The sequence below is a fragment of the Sycon ciliatum genome, chromosome 5, assembly GCF_964019385.1.
Source record: "Sycon ciliatum chromosome 5, ocSycCili1.1, whole genome shotgun sequence".
NCBI lineage: Eukaryota > Metazoa > Porifera > Calcarea > Leucosolenida > Sycettidae > Sycon > Sycon ciliatum.
The window spans coordinates 1,617,826-1,640,620 of NC_088647.1; the positions used below are offsets into that span (position 1 = coordinate 1,617,826).

The window sequence follows — 22,795 nt, forward strand, 5'->3', positions numbered from 1 at the left end:
TAAACTTTCAATAGACGCTTGACTGGAGATATTATTACAGGCATCCTGACCTCTGGTGGCACGGGGCAGTGATCTGTACGTGCACTGAGCATCTGACTCTGAGGCGTAACGTGAACACTCCAGCATTGCTCACAATCGACTCTGAGTCACATCCAGTTTTCTTTACGAAATCCAAAGCAGTGAGCAGTAAAATACCGGTATTTTGCTACTCCCTGAACCAAATGTTTTGTAGGAGAGAGACGCAAGGAGAGTGCGGCTTTTTTTGGCAGACAGCGAGGCGATCAACAGTAGATCTACTTTCAGAACAGGGTATCATACTACAGACAAGAGGTCAGCATGGAAAGTATGGTGTATGTGGTGGTGGTATGCAGTAACCGTAGTGGACCCAGTACATGTAGTCTGACTGGGCTGGTCCTGATGATCTGGACTCAGTGACATGCAAAATGAAAAGAAAGAAAGGGGGCCAACCACAGATTACTACTCTACCGGAGTCGCCAGTCTCAGATCTGAGCAGGGAGTAGTATTATAATACCAGTGAAGTAGTATTATAATACCGGTATTGTACTGCTCCCTGCTCACATCCACACTGTCTATGGAGTTATTTGTGTGGCCAGGACCAGGGAGTCGTAAAATACCGGTATTTTACGACTCCCTGGCCAGGACCAGCTGGAGGACCACTCCATCGAGAGTGTAATTATAACATGCCTGCCAACCAGCCCGCGATTTGGCCGGGACCGTCCCGACGCTGAGGGTGGTAATAGGCACCCAAAGGTGCGTTCGTCGCATGCCTCACAGGTGCATTTGTATATTTTCATATATACCTACATGTACATGTAGGTCTGTCATTGTCCTGATATCAGGTTTGCAAATGTTGGCAGGTATGTTGTTATACTGTAGGCTAGTGTCTCGTATAGAAGCCTGTTTTGAATACAAGCGAAGCCTGACTTGAATAGAAGCCTAGCCGGACTTACATCGGCTTATACGGCCGTAAGCACCTGTTTTTATACGCGACATTTAAATACGGTAAGCTCCTGCTAATACCAAGAGTACAACATGTAAGCCCCCAAATCTACTCCAATAACTTACTTTAACCGTGGCGTCCAACAATAATCAAGAGCGCATGACATGGGCGACTGCTCAAAGTGCTCATACAGTTTTTGTAAGTATCGTCAAGACGACAAGAGTACAGTCATGTAGTATCCTGTTATCAAGCTTACCAGTGCAGCATGTACTCTCTGCCTGTCTTGCTCGGGCGGATCCGGAGGGAATATAGTAGTAAAAATATAATTATGTTAATCTTATAAACTCAGAAATTCCCCAATATGCAGCGCACGTGATGCAGCCTTTCCGAGAATCGGAGTATCCAAAACGTACAGTATAACGTACATCTAAAAAAACGTGCATGGACGCGTGTAATAACGCGCGTTGCGCGCGCGCACTTGAAAAAAAGGAAAACGAAAAATTGAAAAAGAAATTACATGTTGCCACACTTTATTTATTTTGAGTTTGAGCCACTAGCATTTTGTTCCAGGATCCGGGAGCACATTTGTACCAAGCACAGGTGTGTGCATTCTTGATGCTTCAGGGCCTGTGCAGCTCTTTGACTTTCTAGCGAGAACGTATGTACTGTGGATAATGGCGAACCTCCCTTCTTGCTGCTGCCAGTCTGACGATGAGGAAGCCAGCCATGCCGAGCAGGAACTGGTAAGAGAGTGTGGTTCGAATTGTATTCTCATTTTCCACCCGCGCTGTTTTGTGGAAATGGCATTGGCACATTGTATAATGAAATGTTGATTAGGCTATCAGTTTTAGTTGGAGGGGGAGCGGCTCGAATTACCCTCGGCCGGTGCTCTGCATTGGGCAGCATTGTATAAAATTTCGGACATCCACACCCACAATACTTTTGTGTTCATTTGAAAGCTGGGGCGTCAACGAACAAGAAAAAAATTCGAAATTCCTCAAATTTCAGTTCAGTCATCACTTGACGTACTGCCAGGGTGGGAAAGTTAGTTCATTAGTAAATGACCACACCATGGAAGCAAGAAGAGATACATGTAGCAGTGGAAAGGGTACGCACGGGAGATTGTCCACTGCACTTTTTTGGTTTGGTTTAGTTCCATTGATTTGACTTGTATGGATTCGAATCAGAATATGAAATACAGTCAACTTCGCTAATAACGACACATGCGGATATAACGACAATTCGCGAATAACGACAGCATTTCCATGCCCAGAGCAAAGTCCTTTCCAACTGTAATACATATAATGAGACTTCGGGTATAACGACACTTCGCGAATAAGGACACTTTTATGACATCCCGCCGAGTGTCGTTATAAGCGAAGTTCACTGTATGCGCTTTTCAGGGTATACATTTGAATGGCTTTCCATTGTAGAGTCGTGTACATACACATAGCGTCCTGGCTCATGAGGGACTTTGCTGCTGATTGTTCTGAAATGCGACGTCATGCGCACACGTACACTTGCACTGAGCTTGTATGATGTGACCAGATGACTGCAGTGCTTGTGTTCCTGCGCCACGCTATGCTGCAGTGTGTTGCACTGGGTACTAGTATACTGACTATACCATGTGTGCCTGTAGAGGAGGCGGTCTCAAATAGGAACGGTTTGACAGCAAAATTGTGTACACCCAAACCGATCATCAGTGTGGATTGTTCACTCGAAATGTCTTTGTGGAAAGAAGCTGGCATGTTGAAGTTTGCTCTGAGGCCAGAGTCGATCGGACTGAGCCACTCCTTGTTGTTGGCCAGTTCCCTCCAAGTTGCCCGATTTTTCGTTTCAAATATTGGTGTCTCCAAACCGGAGCAGTTTTGAAGTGCACGTCAGGTTCAGCCTGGGTTCTGACATTCATTAGGTAATGGCTATCGCTCCACGACGGCCAGTACAGAGCAACAATAAGTCTTATGTGTGCTTCCATTAGTTGTCATTGGTATACAGTGCTTTATTGGCGAGAGGCGAGCCGTTGTTTACCTGCGGCAAGACGTTGATTTTTCGAAAGACGTAAAAACTTAAGTCGCAGTGCGAAGCACCACGTCGAAAACGCACCTGCTTGGTATGGTGCTTCTGGTGATCGCAGAGCCATGAAATTTTGGCTGTGAGTATAACACATCATAGTCTTACTGTGACGTACGTTTTCTATTCAAAATACTAGGGCTGAAAGGAATATTCGAATTATTCGAATATTCGAAATATGCAAGGCGGAAAAAGAATATTCTTCGTTAAAGTAGAATAGGAATATTCGTAAATGTACAGAAACTCGCCTTTTTGACATCAATCAAGCTTATTTGGTGCAAAATAGAAGTAGGTTTGCCTCTTTCGATGTGTTATAATCAGCAAGACAAATTATTTTTCAAATGTCTCTCTTGTAATTGGGGTGTATGCCAGTTAATGGTCAATGGTTTCCATGGATAAAACTAGGTATCCATGGAAATTGTATGGTTTAGAATATTCGGAATATTCTTCGTTTCGCATGTATTCGGAAAAAGAATATTTTATCGCTTCATTGAGCATTCGTTTCAGCCCTACAAAATACCAAGCGAGAAAGTGAATATTGAGCCCGTTCCGGTTTGCAGCCTCTTTCCTATTTGAAACCGTCTCCTCTACCATGTGTACTGTAGCTTTAGTTGGATAAAGTGCCCTTGCACGGGTCGGCTGTATAGCAAAGACAAGTCCACAGTCATGTAGATCTAGTACAGCAGCTGCTGATTGTTCTGTTGCATGCAAGTCTGCTGCATTTGAGTCGTGTTGTGTTGCTACTGTTGCGAATGCTGTGACTCCTGCTCTATGTTGCAACTGTAGCCAACAGTACATACCCCCCCCCCCCCCCCCCAGGGTGTCCAACACCACCAGTCTGTGGCCCTAGTGCGGGGTGTCTGCAATGACAGAACTTCATATCCCGTGACAAACTCAGTACACATTGTTTCCTCCCTGGGCATGATACAGCGTTGGGGTTCAACTCTCTGCTGGTCGCGCACTGTTTGCCAGCATAACATAATAGCATTGAACCATATCATGGGATGTGAAGTCCTGCCGTCGCAAGACAGTTGTACCCTCTTGGGGTATGTTCCGTTAAGTGCCCTTGACCCCCCCCCCCCCCCCCCCCCCCGCCATGTCGCTTCCCAGCTGGGTTTTCGGCAGGGGGCGGGAATTAGATCAAGGCTGTCAAGTGCAGAGTACGATGTACAACAACACAGAAGATGAGACCTGGCGTGCTCAGCTGGATTGTGTACGTTTTCATCCTGCATTGGCATGTATTGTGCATCCTAGCTGTCCTGCAGGCAATGATACATTTTCTAGTCTGCTAGATGGTGGTGCTGTCTGCTTCAATACTGTGAAAAATCCTGTGCCCTGATCAGATGTTTTTCCAGACTCACCACGGGATAAAGTGGTGTTCTTTAGCGTTTTGAATGCATGTCCTCCTTGTTGTTGGAGTTGGGTTGACCTGCAGTATGGCTGAGCTAGGCCACTCATTGCTGTTAGTGTGTAGTGGGTGTGAAGGGGGGGGGGGGGTAGTTTGTAGTGTGTGTGAAGGGGGGGGTAGTTTGTAGTGGGTGTGAAGGGGGGGGGGGGGGTAGTTTGTAGTGGGTGTGAAGGGGGGGGGGGGGGGGGGGGGTAGTGTGTGTGTGGGTGCATGTGCATGCTGACTGTTCTGTTTATCCAATGTCCTTGATTGCTACGAGTTGTGTGTGTGTCTGTATGTGTGTGTGTGTAACAAGTGTGCATGTGTCTAAGCTATTTTTGTGGATGCTGCATAACTCTCTAACTCTCTGAACTGTGTTGAACTAATGTGCATGTGTGTGTTTATTATTGCTGTTGTTGTTGATGTTGCATAACTCCCAGACTCACTACTAATGCTAAACTGAATGGTATGAATATACCCTGAATGGTATGAACAGACCCGTAACAAGCTAACAGTGCTAATAGACGTACTTGAATGTACACGAGCAAGCTTCTGGATACTCAATAAGAGCTGTGTGTGAGCCGTCCATACCTCTTACTAATTCCTAGTACTCCTAAGACTGGTCTGTACTGGAGTGGAGCGTTTACACCTAATTCTCTGCGGTGGTTTTCTGGTGTAGCACATGCTGGGTGATCCTTCCGCAATGCCACATCATGATGAAGGTCTTCCCATGAAGGACTATGAGGTCAGCACACCTGTTTGTTGTGGTGTCTTTCTGTGCGTGTGTGTGTGTGCGTTTGTGGGTGAATGTGTGTGTGTGTGTGTGTGTGTGTGTGTGTGTGTGTGTGTACGTGTTTGTATGTGCAGCGATTTCCAATCGATAGGTTGCGGGTTCGATTCCCGACGATTATGGTCACACACGTCTTTCTTCTCTTTCTCAGACTCTTCCTGACTTTTCTTTCATTCTCCTGGGTGGTTACCAACAGCCAGTGTATGCCGGAGTATGTGGTGTGGTGTGTGTGTAGAAAAAGAAAAAAATAGAAAAATAGAAAAAAAATGGAAAAATGAAAAATAGGGATTCACTGGCCAGAAAAAGTCACTTCAAACAGCTGTGTGGTGGATACCAGGCTAAAAATAGTGGCGGTCAATTCATCAGCCTTGCAAGCTGTTGAATGGTGTAATCCCAGCACAAGTTGCTATGTCTAACATAGCTGTTCGCTATCATCGCTCCCGCGATGGGCATGTCTGAGGTCTGAGGTCTGAGGTGTGTACGTGTTTGTGTGTGTGTGTGTGTGTGTGTGTGTGTGTACGTGTTTGGGTGTGTGTGTGGTGGTATTCGTGTGTATGATCATATCTTTTGTAGACTATGTATCGTGCAAAGCTCGCTGTGTTTCTGACTGTTAGAGCACTCTGACTTCGATGCTTTTGGCCGATTTAAACATGCTTCGATGTTCACTAGACCTGTTCGCAATCGGTTCAGCCAGTCACCATGAAATCCACTGAGGAGACCGAACAAGGTCGAAACAGCTAGAAGCCTGGAGAATGGAGAGAATAGAGTATGTATCAGCTTTCTAATCCGGGCTCAAGGTGCTCAGAGTTTGGGCTATTATGTTCCCGTGTCGTCTTCCTTGTCTATGTATAGGCTTTGACTGCCTGGTATTCAGATATTTTTGGAGCTGATGCTTTTTGCACTTTGCTTTAGGGACTCATTAGCGCAGGCACCAAATCATGTTGCTTTTCCGGCTTTCGTTGTGCCGTACATGTCAGCAAGTGTGAGATTGTATTCTGGTGTAGGGTCACCAGGGTCACAGTAGTAGTAGGGTGTGTTGTTGTACTCGTATGGTATCTGTATGAAGTCTGTAGCATAGTGATATGTCAGTATATAGCAGTGTTGTGACCTGCATGTGTGTGTGTGTGTGTGTGTGTGTGTCTTTCTGTATGTGTCTTTCTGTGTGCGTGCATGTGTGCGTGTGTGTGTGTGTGTGTGTGTGTGTGTGTGTGTGTGTGTGTGCTTCTCTTGCGACGGGCGTATACATGGTACATGATACATGGTGTGTGTGGACGCCTGTGTGTGTCTGCATGTGTGTGTGCGTGCATGTATATTTGTTCCATGCAGAGTCTTAACTATGACCAGTGTCCCAATGTTCCCTATCGGACCAAGATCAAGAGCCTATCTGAAAAGGTTAGTCCACCACCACCAACAGTACATAGCCCCAGGAGAATGCAAGTGCATGCACCCTTGTCTCGTGTTGTCTCAGTTGTCAGTTGTCTTGTCGTCTCCTTGGAGAAGGAACTACACAACCTCCGTGCATGCTGCGACAGCAGAACTTCACATCACGTGACATGCCAGCATCAAAAGGTGATGCTGGCGAACAGTGCAAAGTGACCACAAGAGTTGAACCCAAAGCAGGGTTGCGTACAGCCATGTATTTATCATGCACAGGCTGCCAATAATGTGTATGGCTTTGTTACGTGATGTGAAGTTCTGCTGTCGCAGACCCCATAGCTGGAGTTGCACACTTTTAGGGTGTGTACTGTTGGTGGCAATTCCAGTCGTATGTTTGTGCATGCGACGCCTTTGAGTACTAATTATTTGACTGCGCCAGTCAAAGTGACCTGCATGTATGCCAGTACTTGCCTAATAGGCGCTGAAAAATGCAACTACTTTGGCGCGCTTCCATGCGCATGACGCCCCAACATCCAGAAAAATGCACATGAAAGCGTTGTTTCATACGTACACGCGCCAGTTGTGAGTGCAGCTTTTAACTAGAAGCGTTACAAATGGTGACTCAGACCTCTATGACAGGTCTTTTTGCACCTCAAAACATGTGCATGCGGACTGTTGCCAGTCGAGAATATTTCGCCGATGGAGAAAAATTGCGCCTTCTAATTTCGTAACGGGATGCACAGTGGAAAAAGGAAATAATTATGAAAAGAAAGAAAAAAGAATGTACAACCCCACAAAGCCTGCAATTAAAAACGAATGAGAGAGAGAGAGAGAGAGAGAGAGAGAGAGAGAGAGAGAGGGAGAGAGAGAGAGAGAGACTAATGTCAGTTCCGTGACGTTTTCTCTGCAACGTCTCGGGCTTATTACTGTCATGTGTCTGAACCTAATCATTGCTTCTGTGTTTGTGTGTGTTTGTGTACAGACATTTGCATGTCAATATCTTATGCGCTGGGTGATGGTAGCAGCTATTGGTGCAACAACAGGATTTGTAAGTCTGAACACTCTCACTGTTGCTCCTCCTTCAGTCCTGTGATGATTTGTTAGACTTGGGAGCTGGTCACACATTTCCTTTACGCAGATCGATTTCCACCTGGAAATGTTTGCTATTGGTGTCAGCTTCATGAGACAACTGGCGGGTACCGAAGAACTGGGGGTCAGCCTCCTAGCCTAGGCTGCTCGTATTTACATCTACATGTGCATGTACAGTAAAACCTGTCAAGGCGACCGCTCGGATAAGGCGACCACCTGCCCCAGAAGACCACTGTAACCAGGACCAAGGGATGCTATTTCCAGTCAAACGACCCTGGATAAGGAGACCACCTGGTAACAGAGACCGCATTTTGAAGGTCCCTTGAACGGTCGTCGTCTTAGGGGCCGTCCGGGGTTACCGACTGTTTTTACAGAACGAAAAGTTTTAGTATTTTTCAGCCCCCACCCACCCACCCACCTTTTCTGCAGGTAAAACGAATTCCAATAAAATATTGATGTCAATTTTCGACATCCAGAAGTAACTGGGCATTCTCAATCAGCATTCAATAATTATTTTCAAAACGAAACACCATCAAACCCACCCACCCACAAACGAAAACATTTCGTTTTGAAAATATTATTGGTAACCTTGGACAGCCCCTTAGACAGGTTTCACTGTACATGTAATACAGTCTATTGTACTACAGTCTATGCACAGTTGAGTCACCGTGTACACATTGGTATGCTGTGCTTGGTGAAATCCTAGCCTGCTCGTTCTTCGGCACCGGACAGAACTGTAGTTTTACTATAGCGCTTCGCTTCGTGTCGGCTTACTTTTGCCATTGCATACTCATCGCGGAAGTCGCCAACATTTGCAGATTGCAAAGGTTTCCCGGTTTTGCAGTACCGGTAGGTCATTAGATGCCTAGGACCCTGTTCGACTGGCAGTTAGCATTGAAGGAATATCATGATGTATTGCAGCCTCCTCCGCCCTGCACGTTGGATTTCGAGAGATGAATTTCTTGAGGAAGGTCAATGGTTGTGTGCTAGGGGTGGAGAAGGGGGGGGGGGGGGGGGGGGGGGGGGAGAGAGTGCTTCAGTTCCGTGCGAGGCTAGTTTGCAGTGCGGCATCAATATTTTCTTCTTGTTTCCCTGTACTTTGTGTGTGTGTGTGTGTACTGTGCTTACCTGCTTAGATCGCTTTTCTCATTGACTTTATCGTGCGCCGTCTGACTCAGTTGAAGTTCAACACAGTGCGAGACCGTATCCTCAATGACTGCTTGCCAAGCATGGCATGTTGGAATGTTCTTTCACGGTGTGGGTGTCGAGCTCATAAATAGAGCTCGTATTTCTTAGCCCACCCATAGTGTAGGTACTCTAATTTCAGAAATTTTCGGTGCTCAATATTTTCGGTATGAGGGCAACAGGACAGGTTAGGTGAACAGAAATTGTCGGTACAGAGAAGCAGTTCCCTATTGGATTATGTGTGTTAGTGTTTGTTCGGTGTATTGAAATTTTAGGTATGAAACAGACGCACCGAAAGTACCGAAAATAAAAGTACACCGAAAATTTGTGAAATTACAGTATTCTGGGTTGGGGTCTGTTTGATTACCCCCCCCCCCCCCCCCCCTCTCTCTCTATCTCTCTCTTTCTCTCTATCTCTCTCTCTCTCTCTCTCTGATGTTTAATTCCTTGACTTGATTTGTTTGTGAAGATCTTCTAGTATGGGCACCACAGGGCAACCTCATCCTGGCGTTATTGCTGCTTGTTGCTTTCAATGCGGCATTCGCTCTGGTTGCAGCGATTCTGACAGCAATAGAGGTAGGGCATTACACCGTCTTGTTCTGACCAGTAGAGAGACAGACAGAGGGGCAGATTCAAGGGGGATTAGACACCGACTCCTCAATATGGTGTTCGTGGTAGCCATGTAGTTCAAGTAGCAATTTGTTGTTTGAATTCAACGCGTTGAGTTCTTTGTCCATTGTTGTTCTCACATTTTGCTGATTGCAATAAAAGTCAAAAACTTTGTCGAGTAGCAATATGTTGTTCGGTTGCAGTGCTCGTCTGCGATATCAAAGCTTGTGTCTTGGTCATGTTTACTAAAGCCGTTGTTGTTTGCATGTTTGTGTGTGTGTGTGTGTGCGTGTGTGTGTGTGTGTGTGTGTGTGTTTGTGTGTGTGTGTAGCCGGTAGCTGCAGGCAGTGGAATACCGGAGATCAAGTGTTACCTGAATGGTGTAAAGGTGAGCACGGGGTGTACATGTATGTCCACGTGCCTCACTCATTCACAGGCAGAATGACATCCGTACCAGTGATTATTGACCTGGGTGGCTTGCATGTCTTATTACCTTCCCACTGCAATGCCTCTATGTTCAAATTGCCAATGCCCCAGGCTTGAGGGGTCTTCCTCAATGCTAGGGTGATGCATCATCTGGTATGCCTGAATGTTGGTCTCACTGCATACGTCTCTGCATGTCTGACGTTGTGTTTTCACAGGTACCACATGTTGCCAGGTTACGCACTCTTGTGTCCAAGGCTGTTGGTGTACTGTTCAGCGTAGCGGGAGGTAAGTTTGTGCCTAGGGGTGGCTGAGGATATGCGGGTGCATGGGTGTGTTTGAGTATGTGCGTGTGTGTGTTGGGGGGGGGGGGGGGGGTGGGGTATGGTATGTGCGTGCGTGTGGGGGTGTGCTATAAGAGAAAATCTTTGTGTGCACATCCAGTGCATTTGCAGATTTGCGTGCTTCTTTTGCGCTGGGCGTGTACATGGTACATGGTGTGCGCATGGATGTGCATGATTGTGCTCTCAACTCTGTACTAAGCATAGCCGCTGTGTACTGCTGCTGTTGATTAATCTTGTATTCCAGGTTTCTTTGTTGGCAAGGAGGGTCCCATGATCCACACGGGTGCTATTGTAGGCTCCGGTCTACCACAAGTAAGTACGAGTTGTAAAATTACTGCCAGGTCTGTTGTAATAATATGTTTGGTTACCTATCCACTGAAGGTCTTTTTTGCATGTTTACTATTAGCCTGTAGGACTTACCGCATGGTTCTGCTGTAGACTTAGTGTAGGGCTGCTGTTGCTCAGGCTATGTGTGTGGGTGCGTGGGTGTGTAGGTAGGTGTTTGTGTGTGTGGGGGGGGGGGGGGGGGGAGGGGAGGGGGTGTAGCTTGGTGTGTGTGTGGGGGGGGGGGGGGGGGGTGCACGTGGGGCTGGGATATCTGTCAGTCCAGAAAACAATGTTGGGGTTGAATCGGATTAACTGTCTCTCTCTCTCTCTCTCTCTTTCTCTCTCTCTCTCTCCATCTCTAACTCTCTCTCTCTCTCTCTCTCTCTCTCTCAACCCTTGTGCAGTTCCAGAGCATAGCATTCCGCTTTATCAATTTTGACTACTCCTACTTCCGGTCTGATCGGTGAGTATCCGTACTCGGTTTTTGATGTCATACGCTGTACTCCCACCCTTGTGGCTATTATCTTGTATGCGTGTGTGTGTCCAATGTTATGATTCGCTTTCTATGCCCTAGTGCCCAACACCATCATGTAGACTCCACCGCTGTATGAGATATGTGACTGACATGGACGTCTCTTCCCATTTCCCTGAATTTCGTGTATCAACCGGTTTAAAGATTTGTGAATTTGTGGGTTGTGTGCATGGGTTGGTTTGTTTTCTTACAGTGACAAGAGAGACTTTGTATCTAGTGGAGCGGCAGCTGGAGTAGCAGGTAAGATTGAAACAGACAGAACGGCGAAGACAGATATTGATGTGGAGAGAGATGTGGAGGTTGACAGATAGAGACCGAACGCCAGAGAAATAGCTCTATTTATTGTCATTATTCTAGTGTGTGGGGGTTCGTGTGTGTGTGTGGGGGGGGGGGGGGGGTGACATTAGCCAGGTCACCCTTGTCTTGCGATAGTGCTCTACGCAGCCAAGTAGAGCTTTCAAAATAAGCTGACACTGGCGATAAGGCTCTGCCGCAGTTGTTACTCAGTGTTTCATGGCACTGGGTCACTCATGATTGTTGTCATTATGGGAATACGAGTACGTGCTACTGTTGTGATTGTTTGGTTTGCTGTGGTGTTACTGTGAACACAGCTGCATTTGGTGCACCGATCGGAGGCGTGCTCTTCAGTTTAGAAGAAGGCTCGTCGTTCTGGAACCAGGCGCTGACATGGAGAACGGTGAGTTGTCAGCAAACTTTACCTGTATTATGCTGCATTGGATCATGGTTCTGAGAAACTGCTGGATGAACAAGAAAGGAGTACAGAACACTGATGTCAAGCAAACACATTTGTGGTGTCTTGCTGATTGATTTTTGCTGCGACCTATGTGTGTGTGTGCGTACGTGTGTGTGTGTGTGGTGTGTGTGTGTGTGTGTGTGTGTGTGTATGTGTGTGTGCGTGTGTGTGTGCATGTCTCTGTGTGCTCCTATGTGCGTGTGTGCATACCTAACTCCGGTACAACAGCTGTTCTGTTCCATGGTGTCCACGTTCACCCTCAACTTCTTCCTGTCCGGAACGTCCGAGATTGGCTGGGGCCGTCTTAACGAACCCAGTCTCATTGACTTTGGAGAGTTTGAGGTGAGCTATTGCACGCTGTATGTACTTGTTTGCTGCATAGTTCAGGCTATCATTAGCTTATCCCAGGTCATGTGACAGATGGTAATGATTGTACAGTGCAGTTTCACTTGATGAAATCCGACCCAAAGTATGTGTACATATTTGGTACCCAATACTTCTACGGCCCGTGATGCCGTGGAAGTCGGAGCACACTCGTATCTCGTTTATCCAGGCAGTTTTTTGGTTGATGTAGTACCCATGGAAAGATCTGTCATTGGAAACCTTTTTTCCGTATGTAGCAGAGTGAATACGTTTGATGGCCATTAATTTTAGGCAACCAGATGGTGTAAGAGTGATGTAATAGAAATAGGCCGGGGAGGGGGCATCAAGTTTGCACTTCAGATCGGATTTCACCTGATGCCACTGCAGTGTATATTATGTACGGTGTGCGGGTTAATATTTCAGTTTTTGTTCTGCTGCTGCTGGTAATGCTGTTGCTGCTTGTGGCACTGCTGCTGCTGCTGTTGTTGTTGTTGTTGTCCGGTCCCTTATCGTTATCCGTATCCTATGCAGTGTGAGTTTGGGCATTCCTGCAACCTGTGGACAGCCACTGACCTGGTGATTTTCGTTGCCATCGGCGCTATCGGCGGCTTGCTGGGTGCAGCGTTCAACACGCTCAACACTATTCTGACGCGCTATCGCATGAAGCACGTACAGCGCAAGGGCAAGATAGTCAAGTAAGGTGGCTTGACGGAAGTGGAGAGGCTGCTTGTGTATGGCTGGTAGCCCTGTTCTTACAAGTTGGGGGGGAGGAGCACTGCATACCCAGACCAACACCATGTGTTCACCTTTTTTAAAGTTCTTGTTTATATCATCTTTTAACTTTGCTGCTTGCCTACGTTCAAATGAAATCCGGGGAGATGAGCTGAGTTGGAGATGATTCCTTGAGTGTTGGACATACACTCAGCATGTGTAGTGTCTTTACTGTGTGCTCCTTCAGCTCAGTTCACTGACACTCAGCATGTGTAGTGTCTTTACTGTGTGCTCCTTCAGCTCAGTTCACTGACACTCAGCATGTGCAGTGTCTTTACTGTGTGCTCCTTCAGCTCAGTTCACTGACACTCAGCATGTGCAGTGTCTTTACTGTGTGCTCCTTCAGCTCAGTTCACTGACACTCAGCATGTGTAGTGTCTTTACTGTGTGCTCCTTCAGCTCAGTTCACTGACACTCAGCATGTGTAGTGTCTTTACTGTGTGCTCCTTCAGCTCAGTTCACTGTACCCGTGTTGCTGTATCTGCTGTGGCGTTGCCTCAACCCATTAGTCCGGTTATTCTTGTTGCAGAATTCTGGAGGCCATTCTCATCTCCATGGTGACGACGACGGCGACGTTTGCCGCCCTGACGATGATGGGGACCTGCCAGCCGTATGTAGCCTCGGTGATTCCGCAGGACGTGGAGCTGAACAACGACACGGTGACATTCTTCTGTCCCGATGGCTACTTCAACGACATGGCCACGCTCTTCTTCAATCCACAGGAAGCTGCCATCAAAGAGTTCTTCCATCAAAAGGGTAAGATTGAGATTGGGATGCCCTTCGGCTTTCCTTCCCGCTGCATTGCCCTTTACTTACCTTCCCGCTGTATTGCCGTTCGCTTTCCTTTCCTCCATGATGCCCTTCGCTTTCCTTCCCGCGGTTTGGCCTTCGCTTTCCTTCCCGCGGTTTGGCCTTCGCTTTCCTTCCCGCGTTTTGGCCTTCGCTTTCCTTTCTTCTGAGTTTAACTATCAACACTGTGAAGAAAGTGCTTTGGTAAAATGCATATCATTATTTGAATTGGTATTCAAGGTTCATAACTTACAGTCCATTTCAAAACTATAGACGCGTACCTAGCCAAAAACCGTTATGCCAGCATCTATACCACATAAAATCTGTGATCACTTTGTGCATAAATTTTTCCAAATTGGGCGTCTGTTATCCAATCGTTTAGAAACTAGTATATGAGAGTAATTGTGGAGCGGACCTGAGCAATATTCCGAAAACTATTCCCAAAAAGTTCCAGCCAAATTTGAAATATTTCAAAAACCCTACGCGTCTATAGTTTTGAAATGGACTGTAGCGCCATCCCCGTCGCAGTTTGTGTAGCGGCCAAAATCACTACAGCCATGGTGGTTATCATTGTCTTTGTCTGTTCTGCACCCGCCCTTGACCCTACATCATACATAGTGTCCATCAGTTGTCTGAAGATTGCCATCTGGCATGAAACTATTTGTTACAGCAAACCAGACGCGTGTTACTAGTACTCTGTGACTCGTGTGTTACTGCTCTGCTTCTGTATTGAGTACTCTATCGAACCGGAGGACTCCGCTCTCTGTAGTGTCCATCAGTACATGGGGGCATTGAGATCAGCTGCTTGCTCTAACCCTCTAGTCTCACACTTACCATGTCACTGCATGCCTACCTCAGGCCAAGTCATTTAGGTGTGCCCGTGTATAGGTCACTGTTTTCTGCTCTAGTGTGAGAAGCCCAGTCGCAGTTCTTTCTACAGGCACTGACTTATTTCAATGTGTGTATACATTTGTGTGTGTGTGCGTGTGGGTGCGTTTGTTTCCTTGCTCAGCAACCTTTTCCATTCCGACGCTGGTGTGTTACCTGGTGATGTTTTTCATTCTGGCGTGCTGGACCTACGGCGCTGGTATACCCAGTGGTCTGTTTGTCCCCTGCATTGCCTGTGGTGCGTCCTATGGACGACTAGTGGCCGAAATATTGGTGTAAGTCTGCTCAAGTCTGCTTTTACAACTCTGTTTCTACTACAGTGCTGCTCAATGAAATCCGATCGCGTGGGTCAAGTACGCGCTGCCGGGCATTGTGCAGCCGGGCGTTGTGCAACCCTAGACTTGCGGACACTGGGATGTTCACTGGTGCAGGGCGCAACGTTGACTCGCTTGATTGGACTTCATTAAGTAGCACTGTACATGCGTCTCTGGTGTCAAAACATTATGTTGGTCTAATTTGAGGTGTCTCTCCTTCTTCTTCTTTTTGCTGACTTGTTACCACGTAGACTTTTCGTGCAGCTCCACGCGGAGAAGTAAAATGTAACCAATGTCCTTCCGTTCTGTGTGTTTGTGTATTTGTATGCGTGTATTCGTGTGTGTGTGTGTGTGCGTGTGTGTGAGTGCATGCGCGTGCACATGTTTGTGTATTTGTGTTACAGCAAGGTCGGGTATCTGAATGAAGCCAATGTTTCAGTGGGGACGTACTCGCTGATCGGTGCTGCTGCTTTCCTTGGCGGTGTGGTACGCATGACCATCAGCTTGACGGTTATTCTGATGGAGTCTACGAACAACATCAGCTATGGAGTGCCCATTATGATCACACTAATGGTACGACCTACTCATATTCTCTTCTGTGTTCACTTCTGGAAGGGAGATAGACTGACAAACAGATGGACAGACAGACAGACAGGACAGGACAGCATTCACGTCTTAAGCAGAGTGCGGTCATGGTAGCGGGAACCCCTCGTTCTGTACTTCACTATGCTGGTCAACAAGAGTACATGAAAACCAGAGTGTGCAGCTCGGATGGGTTGCTGTCACGGCGAAATTCCGTGATTACATCATTTTAGTGATGTAGTGCGTACAAGCAGGATTCAAGCAGGTCTCTTTCTGCACAACTGCAGCTCAGTTGTACGCACTACGCCATTTCCCGCCTCAGATCTGCACGAAATATGATGTAATCACAGAATTCCGCCGTGACAGACACCCATAGCAGAGAAGGCCCCAAGCTGCGCACTCTGGTTTTCATGTACTCTTATGGTCAATCATCGTCTTGTTGAACTCAATAGAAGATGACTGGTCTGGTCTCTAAGGATATTATTCGTTCTGGCAACACGTATGCAGCTGTGCTGGCTGAAGTCCAACACAAAGTACAAAGCCAGCACCCTGGGGCCAGTTTCTTGTTTCTACATGTGTACACCCAGTAGTATTTGCACCACTTGCAGACACAGTCCAGGGCCGTTCAAGACCAAGGTGCTGAATATGCACTTTGGGTCTGATTTCTCCTAGCACAACCCGTACATGTGTGTTGTACTGGTGCTGGGTGTGACTGGTAGCATTGCTGATGTTGCTTTGTGCTCGTGTGTGTGTGTGTGTGTGTGTGTATGCGTGTGTGTGTGTGTGTGTGGTTATGTTGCGCAGGTGGCCAAGTGGATTGGAGACCTGTTCAATGAGGGTCTGTACGATATTCACATCCACCTGCGCGCCATACCGCTACTGGAATGGGAAGCTCCAGACATCACGCACAGGTAACCCACTGTCCTCTGCTGTGCTCAGCTGTGCTGGGCTGTGCTATGTGGAGCTTCGGCTGTACATGTATATACCTGTGACTTCTCTATCTATACTTTGTATTGCTGTCAGTAGTGTTAGGGTGAGCAGTGCAGTGCAGGAGCACTGTCAGTGCTGTAGTCTGATAGCAATGATAGCCTTGAATCTGGTTCTAGCATGCCCAGAGGCACTTTCCTTGGGATTTCCTGAGAATGCCCTCTCACTCATGAGTCCGCCTCGTGTGCGTGCGTGTGTGTTCTTTGTCTGCCTGTGTGGGTGTGTGTGTGCGTGTGTGTGTGTGTTCTTTGTCTGTCTGTGCGTATGTGTTTGTTCGCACATGTCTGTGGTGCCTGTACATTGCTCCGTCTTGTGTGCAGAATGACAGCATCGCACATCATGTCCACGCGCATCAAGTACCTGTATCCGAACACGCGTGTGCGTTCGTTGGTGCACATGCTACGCACCACAGCACACAGTGCGTTCCCCGTCATCACCAAACACAAGCGTTCCACACAGCTACAGGAGCTAGTGTCCCCACCAGCCAGCAGCACCAGTGCCAGTGCAGATCAGGACCCTGGTTTGGCAGCCAGCACGCGTAGTAAGTACTTCAGCCCTGCGTGTGTGTGTGGGGGGGGGGGGGGGGGGGGTGAGTGGGTGGGTGTGGGGGGGGGGGGGGGGTGTACTTCGAAGTACATGTATGTATGTGTGTGTGTTTGTGTGTGTGTGTGTGTGTGTGTGTGTGTGTGTGTGTGTGTGTGTGTGTGTGTGTGCACACACGGCACAGAGCACCACACATCATTCATTGTAACTAATAGGTTCATGCCCAAAGGCAAACATCAGACAACTATTAAATCTGTTGTATGTGCAATTGTGCTTCCATGTGTGTTTGTGTATGTGTGTTGTGCACCTGCTTACAGCTGAGTACTCCAAGGTACGGCTTCGTAGTAATGTGAACCAGAACAATCCCGAGTACATGGCACTCTGCCGTGCGCACGCTATGCAGGTATGTGCACTACTAGTTATACAATAAAACTGTAGAGATGGAAAATGGAGAATATTGCTGGGGGGGGGGGGGGGGGGGTAATGATGAGTCGGGATCATCCATTCCATTTTAATCTGAAGAAATTCCTGGTTACGTCAAAATACAATTTACCAGCTCTTCAATTGGTTTCATCTTTAGATCTTGTGGATTGAGAGGTCATTTCAACATGTAAGTGACTGCTTTGGACCTGGAGGAAATAACTGTTTGGATATTCAGCTTATGCGGTGACCGTTGCGTTTGACTACCTACATGTACTCGGGTGCATGCTGCATGACAAAATGATGGCTACCGAAACAGATTGTGTGGTGCTGCTTTCGTTCTGTCTGGCGCCAAGTTCTCCTCATTGGCCCTCTAATGCTATGCTTCGAAGTATGTGAGAAAGAAAAGCAGAGTGGAAATATGACCTTTTTCCGCTCTGTGCATGTATATATCTGCATGCGTGCGTGCGTGCATGTGTGTATGTGCGTGTGCGTGCGTGTGTTCTTGCAGCATGCACCCGACTTACTCAGCATCCGTACGTCCCGGATGACCTTCTCTATGTCCCATTCCGGTCACGTCTCGCGTCAAGCCAGCAATAACATGTCACGCCAACCCAGCAATGAAAGCAGTAGCGAACCATCGCCTCTCGGCCCCTCGCCCATGTCCTCGTCCACATCCTCACTGCACAGTGATCAGCATGACATGCAGGGCAGCGAGACTGTCCTGCTCTTTCACGGCATGGTGCTGCGGCATCACCTAGTCAAGTTGCTCAAGGAGCGCTTGTGCGTGCCAGAGGAAGAAGTCGAGGTGAGTTTAGAAAGTGCGGATGATTAGTCGGCTATGCAGTGGGAATAGTCGGCTATGCAGTGGGAATAGTCGGCCATGCAGTGGGAATAGTCGGCCATGCAGTGGGAATAGTCGGCTATGCAGTGGGAATAGTCGGCTATGCAGTGGGAATAGTCGGCCATGCAGTGGGAATAGTCGGCCATGCAGTGGGAATAGTCGGCTATGCAGTGGGAATAGTCGGCTATGCAGTGGGAATAGTCGGCCATGCAGTGGGAATTTTTCACAGTCATTGTTCTTGTTTGTCAAGCCTTGCCCAGCTCAACTTAGGTTGGAATGGACAATGCCCGTGGCTATCGTATGCATGCTGTTTTGCTACATGCTGATTACACCGTCCATAGGACAGCAGGCGTATGTTACAAGCACACGGAGCAGAATAACATCGCGCGCAACGGGAAGCCGCTAGTTCCTCCTGCACCGCACTTGTGTTTGATTTGTTCTGTGTGTTTGTTGTGATTCCACAGGAGCAATCTAAACTCTCAGTGTTGGATTATGACAAGTTGCTTTGTGACTATCCACGCTTTCCTGACATTCACGATATCACGGTGGCATCGGAAGACATGGACAAAATTGTGGTACGTTTGTCCTCTCCGGGGTTTCTGATCATCCACTCCTGCTCTCTCTCTCTCTCTCTCTCTCTCTCTCTCTCTCTCTCTCTCTCTCTCTCTCTCTCTCTCTCTCTCTCTCTCTCTCTCTCTCTCTCTCTCTCTCTCTCTCTCTCTCTCTCCCTCTCTTTCTGCCTGCTTGCCTGCCACGTTTCCCTTGTTTTTCTTGTGTGATATCTCTGTTGTATATTTGATTTGCATGACCACTGCAGACACATGCTGTGAAGTGATATGCTCTCAACCAGCGGTATACGGTTGTGATTGGGATCCCTGATAAGTTACAACCATAATTATGTTGGTTGAATGATGTGTGTTGCTGTTGCTGGGTGTGCAGGATTTGACGCCCTACATGAACCCATGTCCGTACACCGTGTCGGCTCTGAGCCCGGTCCCGTACGTGTTCAACCTGTTCAGAACGATGGGACTGCGACACTTGCCAGTTATGGACAGCATGGGACAGGTTAGGGTACAGCATGTTCTTCTCTGTGCGCCTTGATCCTTGAGGGTGGTGGCATTCCTACGGATGCGGGAAACTCGGCCTATAGCCGAGTCTAACGCAAAGCGCGAATTTGTTCTATCACACGCACACAATGGGTGTAGTGTACTTTGCTGCATGTGCTGCACAGCTCACAGCTCTGTCCATGCTCCTACATACACGGGTACAGTGAAACCTTGGTTTGCCGGACACTGTACCAAACGCAATCCTGTATTGACCGGACAAATTGTCATGCGCCAAAGTGCTGTGGATCGAACGTGCATCCCTGGATCAAGCGGAATTCGGTCATTTCATGACAGTTTCCCCTGCACCAAGGCCAAGGGCGTCCAGTTAGTGCAGGCTTTACTGTACACACGTCAAGCATGGAATCCAGCTTCACTTGTCCGCTAGCGTTGCTATAAATTGAGAGAAAATCAGTGGGTGTTGGTGTCTACATCCGGTGCACTTGCAGATTGCACCCGATACACGCATGACAACTGATCCTTGAGATTGGTGGCCTGCGAAGTCAGTTTGACTGGCTCGTTTAAATAATATAGTAGTTGTGAACTGTTTGCTTGTTGCATGACAGTATTAATTTTGGTTTGTGTTTCATGACACTTACGTGCTTCACGGGATGCTAACTGACATTTATGCTTGTATGCTTGTGTGCTTTGTAGATTGTGGGAGTGATCACGCGGCACAACCTGACGCATGCTTTCCTGGAGCGCTGCATGGAAAGACACGGCTTGTCCCATGACTAACGTACCAACAGTGAAGTTTTCCCACTAAATAATGGCTTTTTTACGATTTTACTTTGAAGTGCAGGAATCCTGATAATGATTTTACGTCGGCGTACGCTGAAATCTGGAGTGTGCGTGTTTTTGTGCTGGACTTGATGACACTTTTGCGAATGGTCTGAGCAAGCACGGCGCACGGCCATATGTCGGATGGACAGCCTGTTTATGACGCCTGCCTGCGTGTACGTGTGCACCACTCAAACTGTCAAAGTCTTGATTGTTCCTGACCGGTGCACGTCGTGAATTCTTCCAGGACTGGCCCTGATCTGCACCGATCTGTAGCTTGAGACGAGGGTCACATGCTGTTGGCATCCTGAGTCGCCTGAGTTCGCTTTGTATGATGTGGATGCTTGCTTGACGTTGTTCACTTGTAGAAGGTAAAACCATCCAGCGCCTATGGTATCTTCTTCCAACTGTGAATTTCCGTGTCGGACAGACTCCCAGCTTATATCACCTTGCTTGACTTGGTTTTCCCTGGAGCTGGGTACAGTGATGTGTTTGTGAAGGCCATTGCCACAATTCACCTCGGCTCACTTGCTGATGTCGAGTCTGTGATTGCTTTTGTGCGGCTTAGCACATGTTTTGGGCAGTGGCAACCCCGCGTCGCATCGCTGCGTTTCTGCTCGTGTTGCACTGTGCTGCACCAGTTGCCACGTCGAACCTCCCCCGCCCATATGCCCGGAGTGAAGATGCCTTCTTCTCTGTTTGCACAGTGTTTGGCGGCGGCTCTTCAAACTGCATACCTAGGACGCTGTCTGTCTGATAGCACAGAGGAACATCAGCAGGCATGCATGTGCAGCTTGAGTCTGTGCTGATCCATCTCTGGACTCTGATGGTGGTCACGGGCCCACAGTGCTTCTATCCCAATCCCCCGCCGCTTGACGCAGCATGCAGAGAGATCCATTGCTGCCTAATTCTGACTGTATTTGCCGTCATGCTGTATCAAGTGTTTATGCTCCACTACGTGGTGAGTGTTGAATTGGCAGGCGTGTATCCACAACTAAAATAACTTGTTGACTTATTTATTACATCTATTTTATTTTTTATCATCATGCTTTTTTTAACTTATTTTATATAGTTTGTATTGCGTACATAAGACGAAAACTCCGTGAGAGTTTGCATCCTCCCAAAGTGAATATTTCCAGTCGTATGCATTGAACACATAGGATATGAATTATTTTGATCGTCTTTGTGTGTGTGTGTGTGTGTGTGTGTGTGTGTGTGTGTGTGTGTGTGTGTGTGTGTGTGTGTGTGTGTGTGTGTGCGTGTACGTGTGTGTGTGTGTGTGCGCGCGCGCGCGTGCGTGGGGTTGGGGGCAATAGCATTATCCAGTGCCAGTACTGCGGATTCCCACTATCGTTGATAGATGTCAGCAGACTCGCGTTCTTTTATCGCAACTAAGCAAAATGTTACTTGATGGGAAATGGTTTCGTCTGTGAAGGAGGGACGGGAGCTAGGGTCTCTCTGCTGCATGATTTGAAGACAAGTGCCAGGAGCTGCAGGCATGTGATTCGGCGGTGTATGTACATTGCACTGAGAACTGGTAAACTGCAAAAAGACAACCCATATCCGGCAAGGAATAGAACACACAATTGCAGTGTTGGCATAGCATTATCATACACGCTGTACGCTGTACACGCACGCTGTACTCTTTGTTTGCATGTGCAGTAGGCCTCTTTTACGGGCAAAAGCAGCGCAATAATTATGATGAAAGACTGCAACATGTCATGTACATTGTACTACTTTTATTTTACTTATATTATTGATTATTACGGATAACCCAAAGGCTGAAGTGCCTATGTCAAGGGGTGTTTCTGGACAAACAAGCATCGTGTAATACTGTAAACCAAGGACTAGTGTATTGTACTACTCTCTGGTGTAAACCTTAAGCCGTGGTCATAAAATCATGCAACACATTTCGTCCCGTGAGCAACTTTAGCCGCGATGTGGAAATGAAGCTTTTGGCAGTCATCAAACTAACTGTTACTAGTAAGTGTTAGATACTTTAGCCCAGTACAGGGTCGGCCGGCCATGCATTTGCCATTGCTCTGTCCCCTTGGAAAAACGCGATTCCGCGGCCGCGGCAAATTTCGCAGAAGTATTAGTTGCCATCATCCGCGGAAATCACGGAATCCACAGTGAGTGCGTTCGATTACACACTTGAATCGATTCATGAATCCATTCGCATGCATTCAAGTCGTTCGATTTCATGTCATGAGCCCTGGAATCGATTCGGAATCCGTTCACTCCATTCACATGGGGTGATGTGAATAGCGCGAATCGATTCATGAATCGATCCATGAGAGAAGTTTTCGCAGATGACGAAACGGAAGGCCTCCTTCTAGCAGACGCCTCAAACGCGTTCAATTGCTTGAATCGTGCTGTATATCTGCAGAACATCCAGCATCTTTGTCCAGCCATGTCACCAGTTGTCATCAACACTTACAGGCAACCCGCACAGCTCTTTGTCGGTGGAGAAGTCATCCTCTCTTCCGAAGGTACCACGCAGGGGGACCCGATTGCAATGCCTCTCTATGCTCTCGGTGTTCTTCCTTTGCTGCAGTCAGTC

General features: G+C 47.6%; 1 protein-coding gene across 1 annotated transcript; it reads left to right on the plus strand.

The window, feature by feature from the left end:
* Positions 1 to 1,512: 1,512 nt before the first annotated feature.
* LOC135817131 (H(+)/Cl(-) exchange transporter 6-like) lies at positions 1,513 to 21,400 on the plus strand. The gene is made up of 24 exons (XM_065330253.1): positions 1,513 to 1,704; positions 5,098 to 5,163; positions 6,535 to 6,600; positions 7,568 to 7,633; positions 8,811 to 8,877; positions 9,329 to 9,435; positions 9,800 to 9,856; positions 10,110 to 10,179; positions 10,480 to 10,547; positions 10,967 to 11,025; positions 11,288 to 11,334; positions 11,706 to 11,791; positions 12,077 to 12,190; positions 12,743 to 12,906; positions 13,512 to 13,738; positions 14,784 to 14,934; positions 15,378 to 15,546; positions 16,360 to 16,466; positions 16,863 to 17,083; positions 17,403 to 17,488; positions 18,017 to 18,313; positions 18,814 to 18,924; positions 19,289 to 19,414; positions 20,107 to 21,400. Exons 1-24 carry the CDS (start codon positions 1,636 to 1,638, stop codon positions 20,188 to 20,190), a joined length of 2,685 nt encoding a protein of 894 aa, XP_065186325.1. The 5' UTR covers positions 1,513 to 1,635; the 3' UTR covers positions 20,191 to 21,400.
* The last annotated feature ends 1,395 nt before the right edge of the window (positions 21,401 to 22,795 follow it).

Excerpts from the sequence above, each read along its gene's own strand:
- LOC135817131 (XM_065330253.1), top strand. The coding sequence starts at position 1,636 with ATGGCGAACCTCCCTTCTTGCTGCTGCCAGTCTGACGATGAGGAAGCC. Across the intron at positions 8,878-9,328 it reads GTTCAACACAGTGCGAGACC|ATCTTCTAGTATGGGCACCA; the intron begins GTATCCTCAATG and ends TTGTTTGTGAAG. Across the intron at positions 11,026-11,287 it reads TCCTACTTCCGGTCTGATCG|TGACAAGAGAGACTTTGTAT; the intron begins GTGAGTATCCGT and ends GTTTTCTTACAG.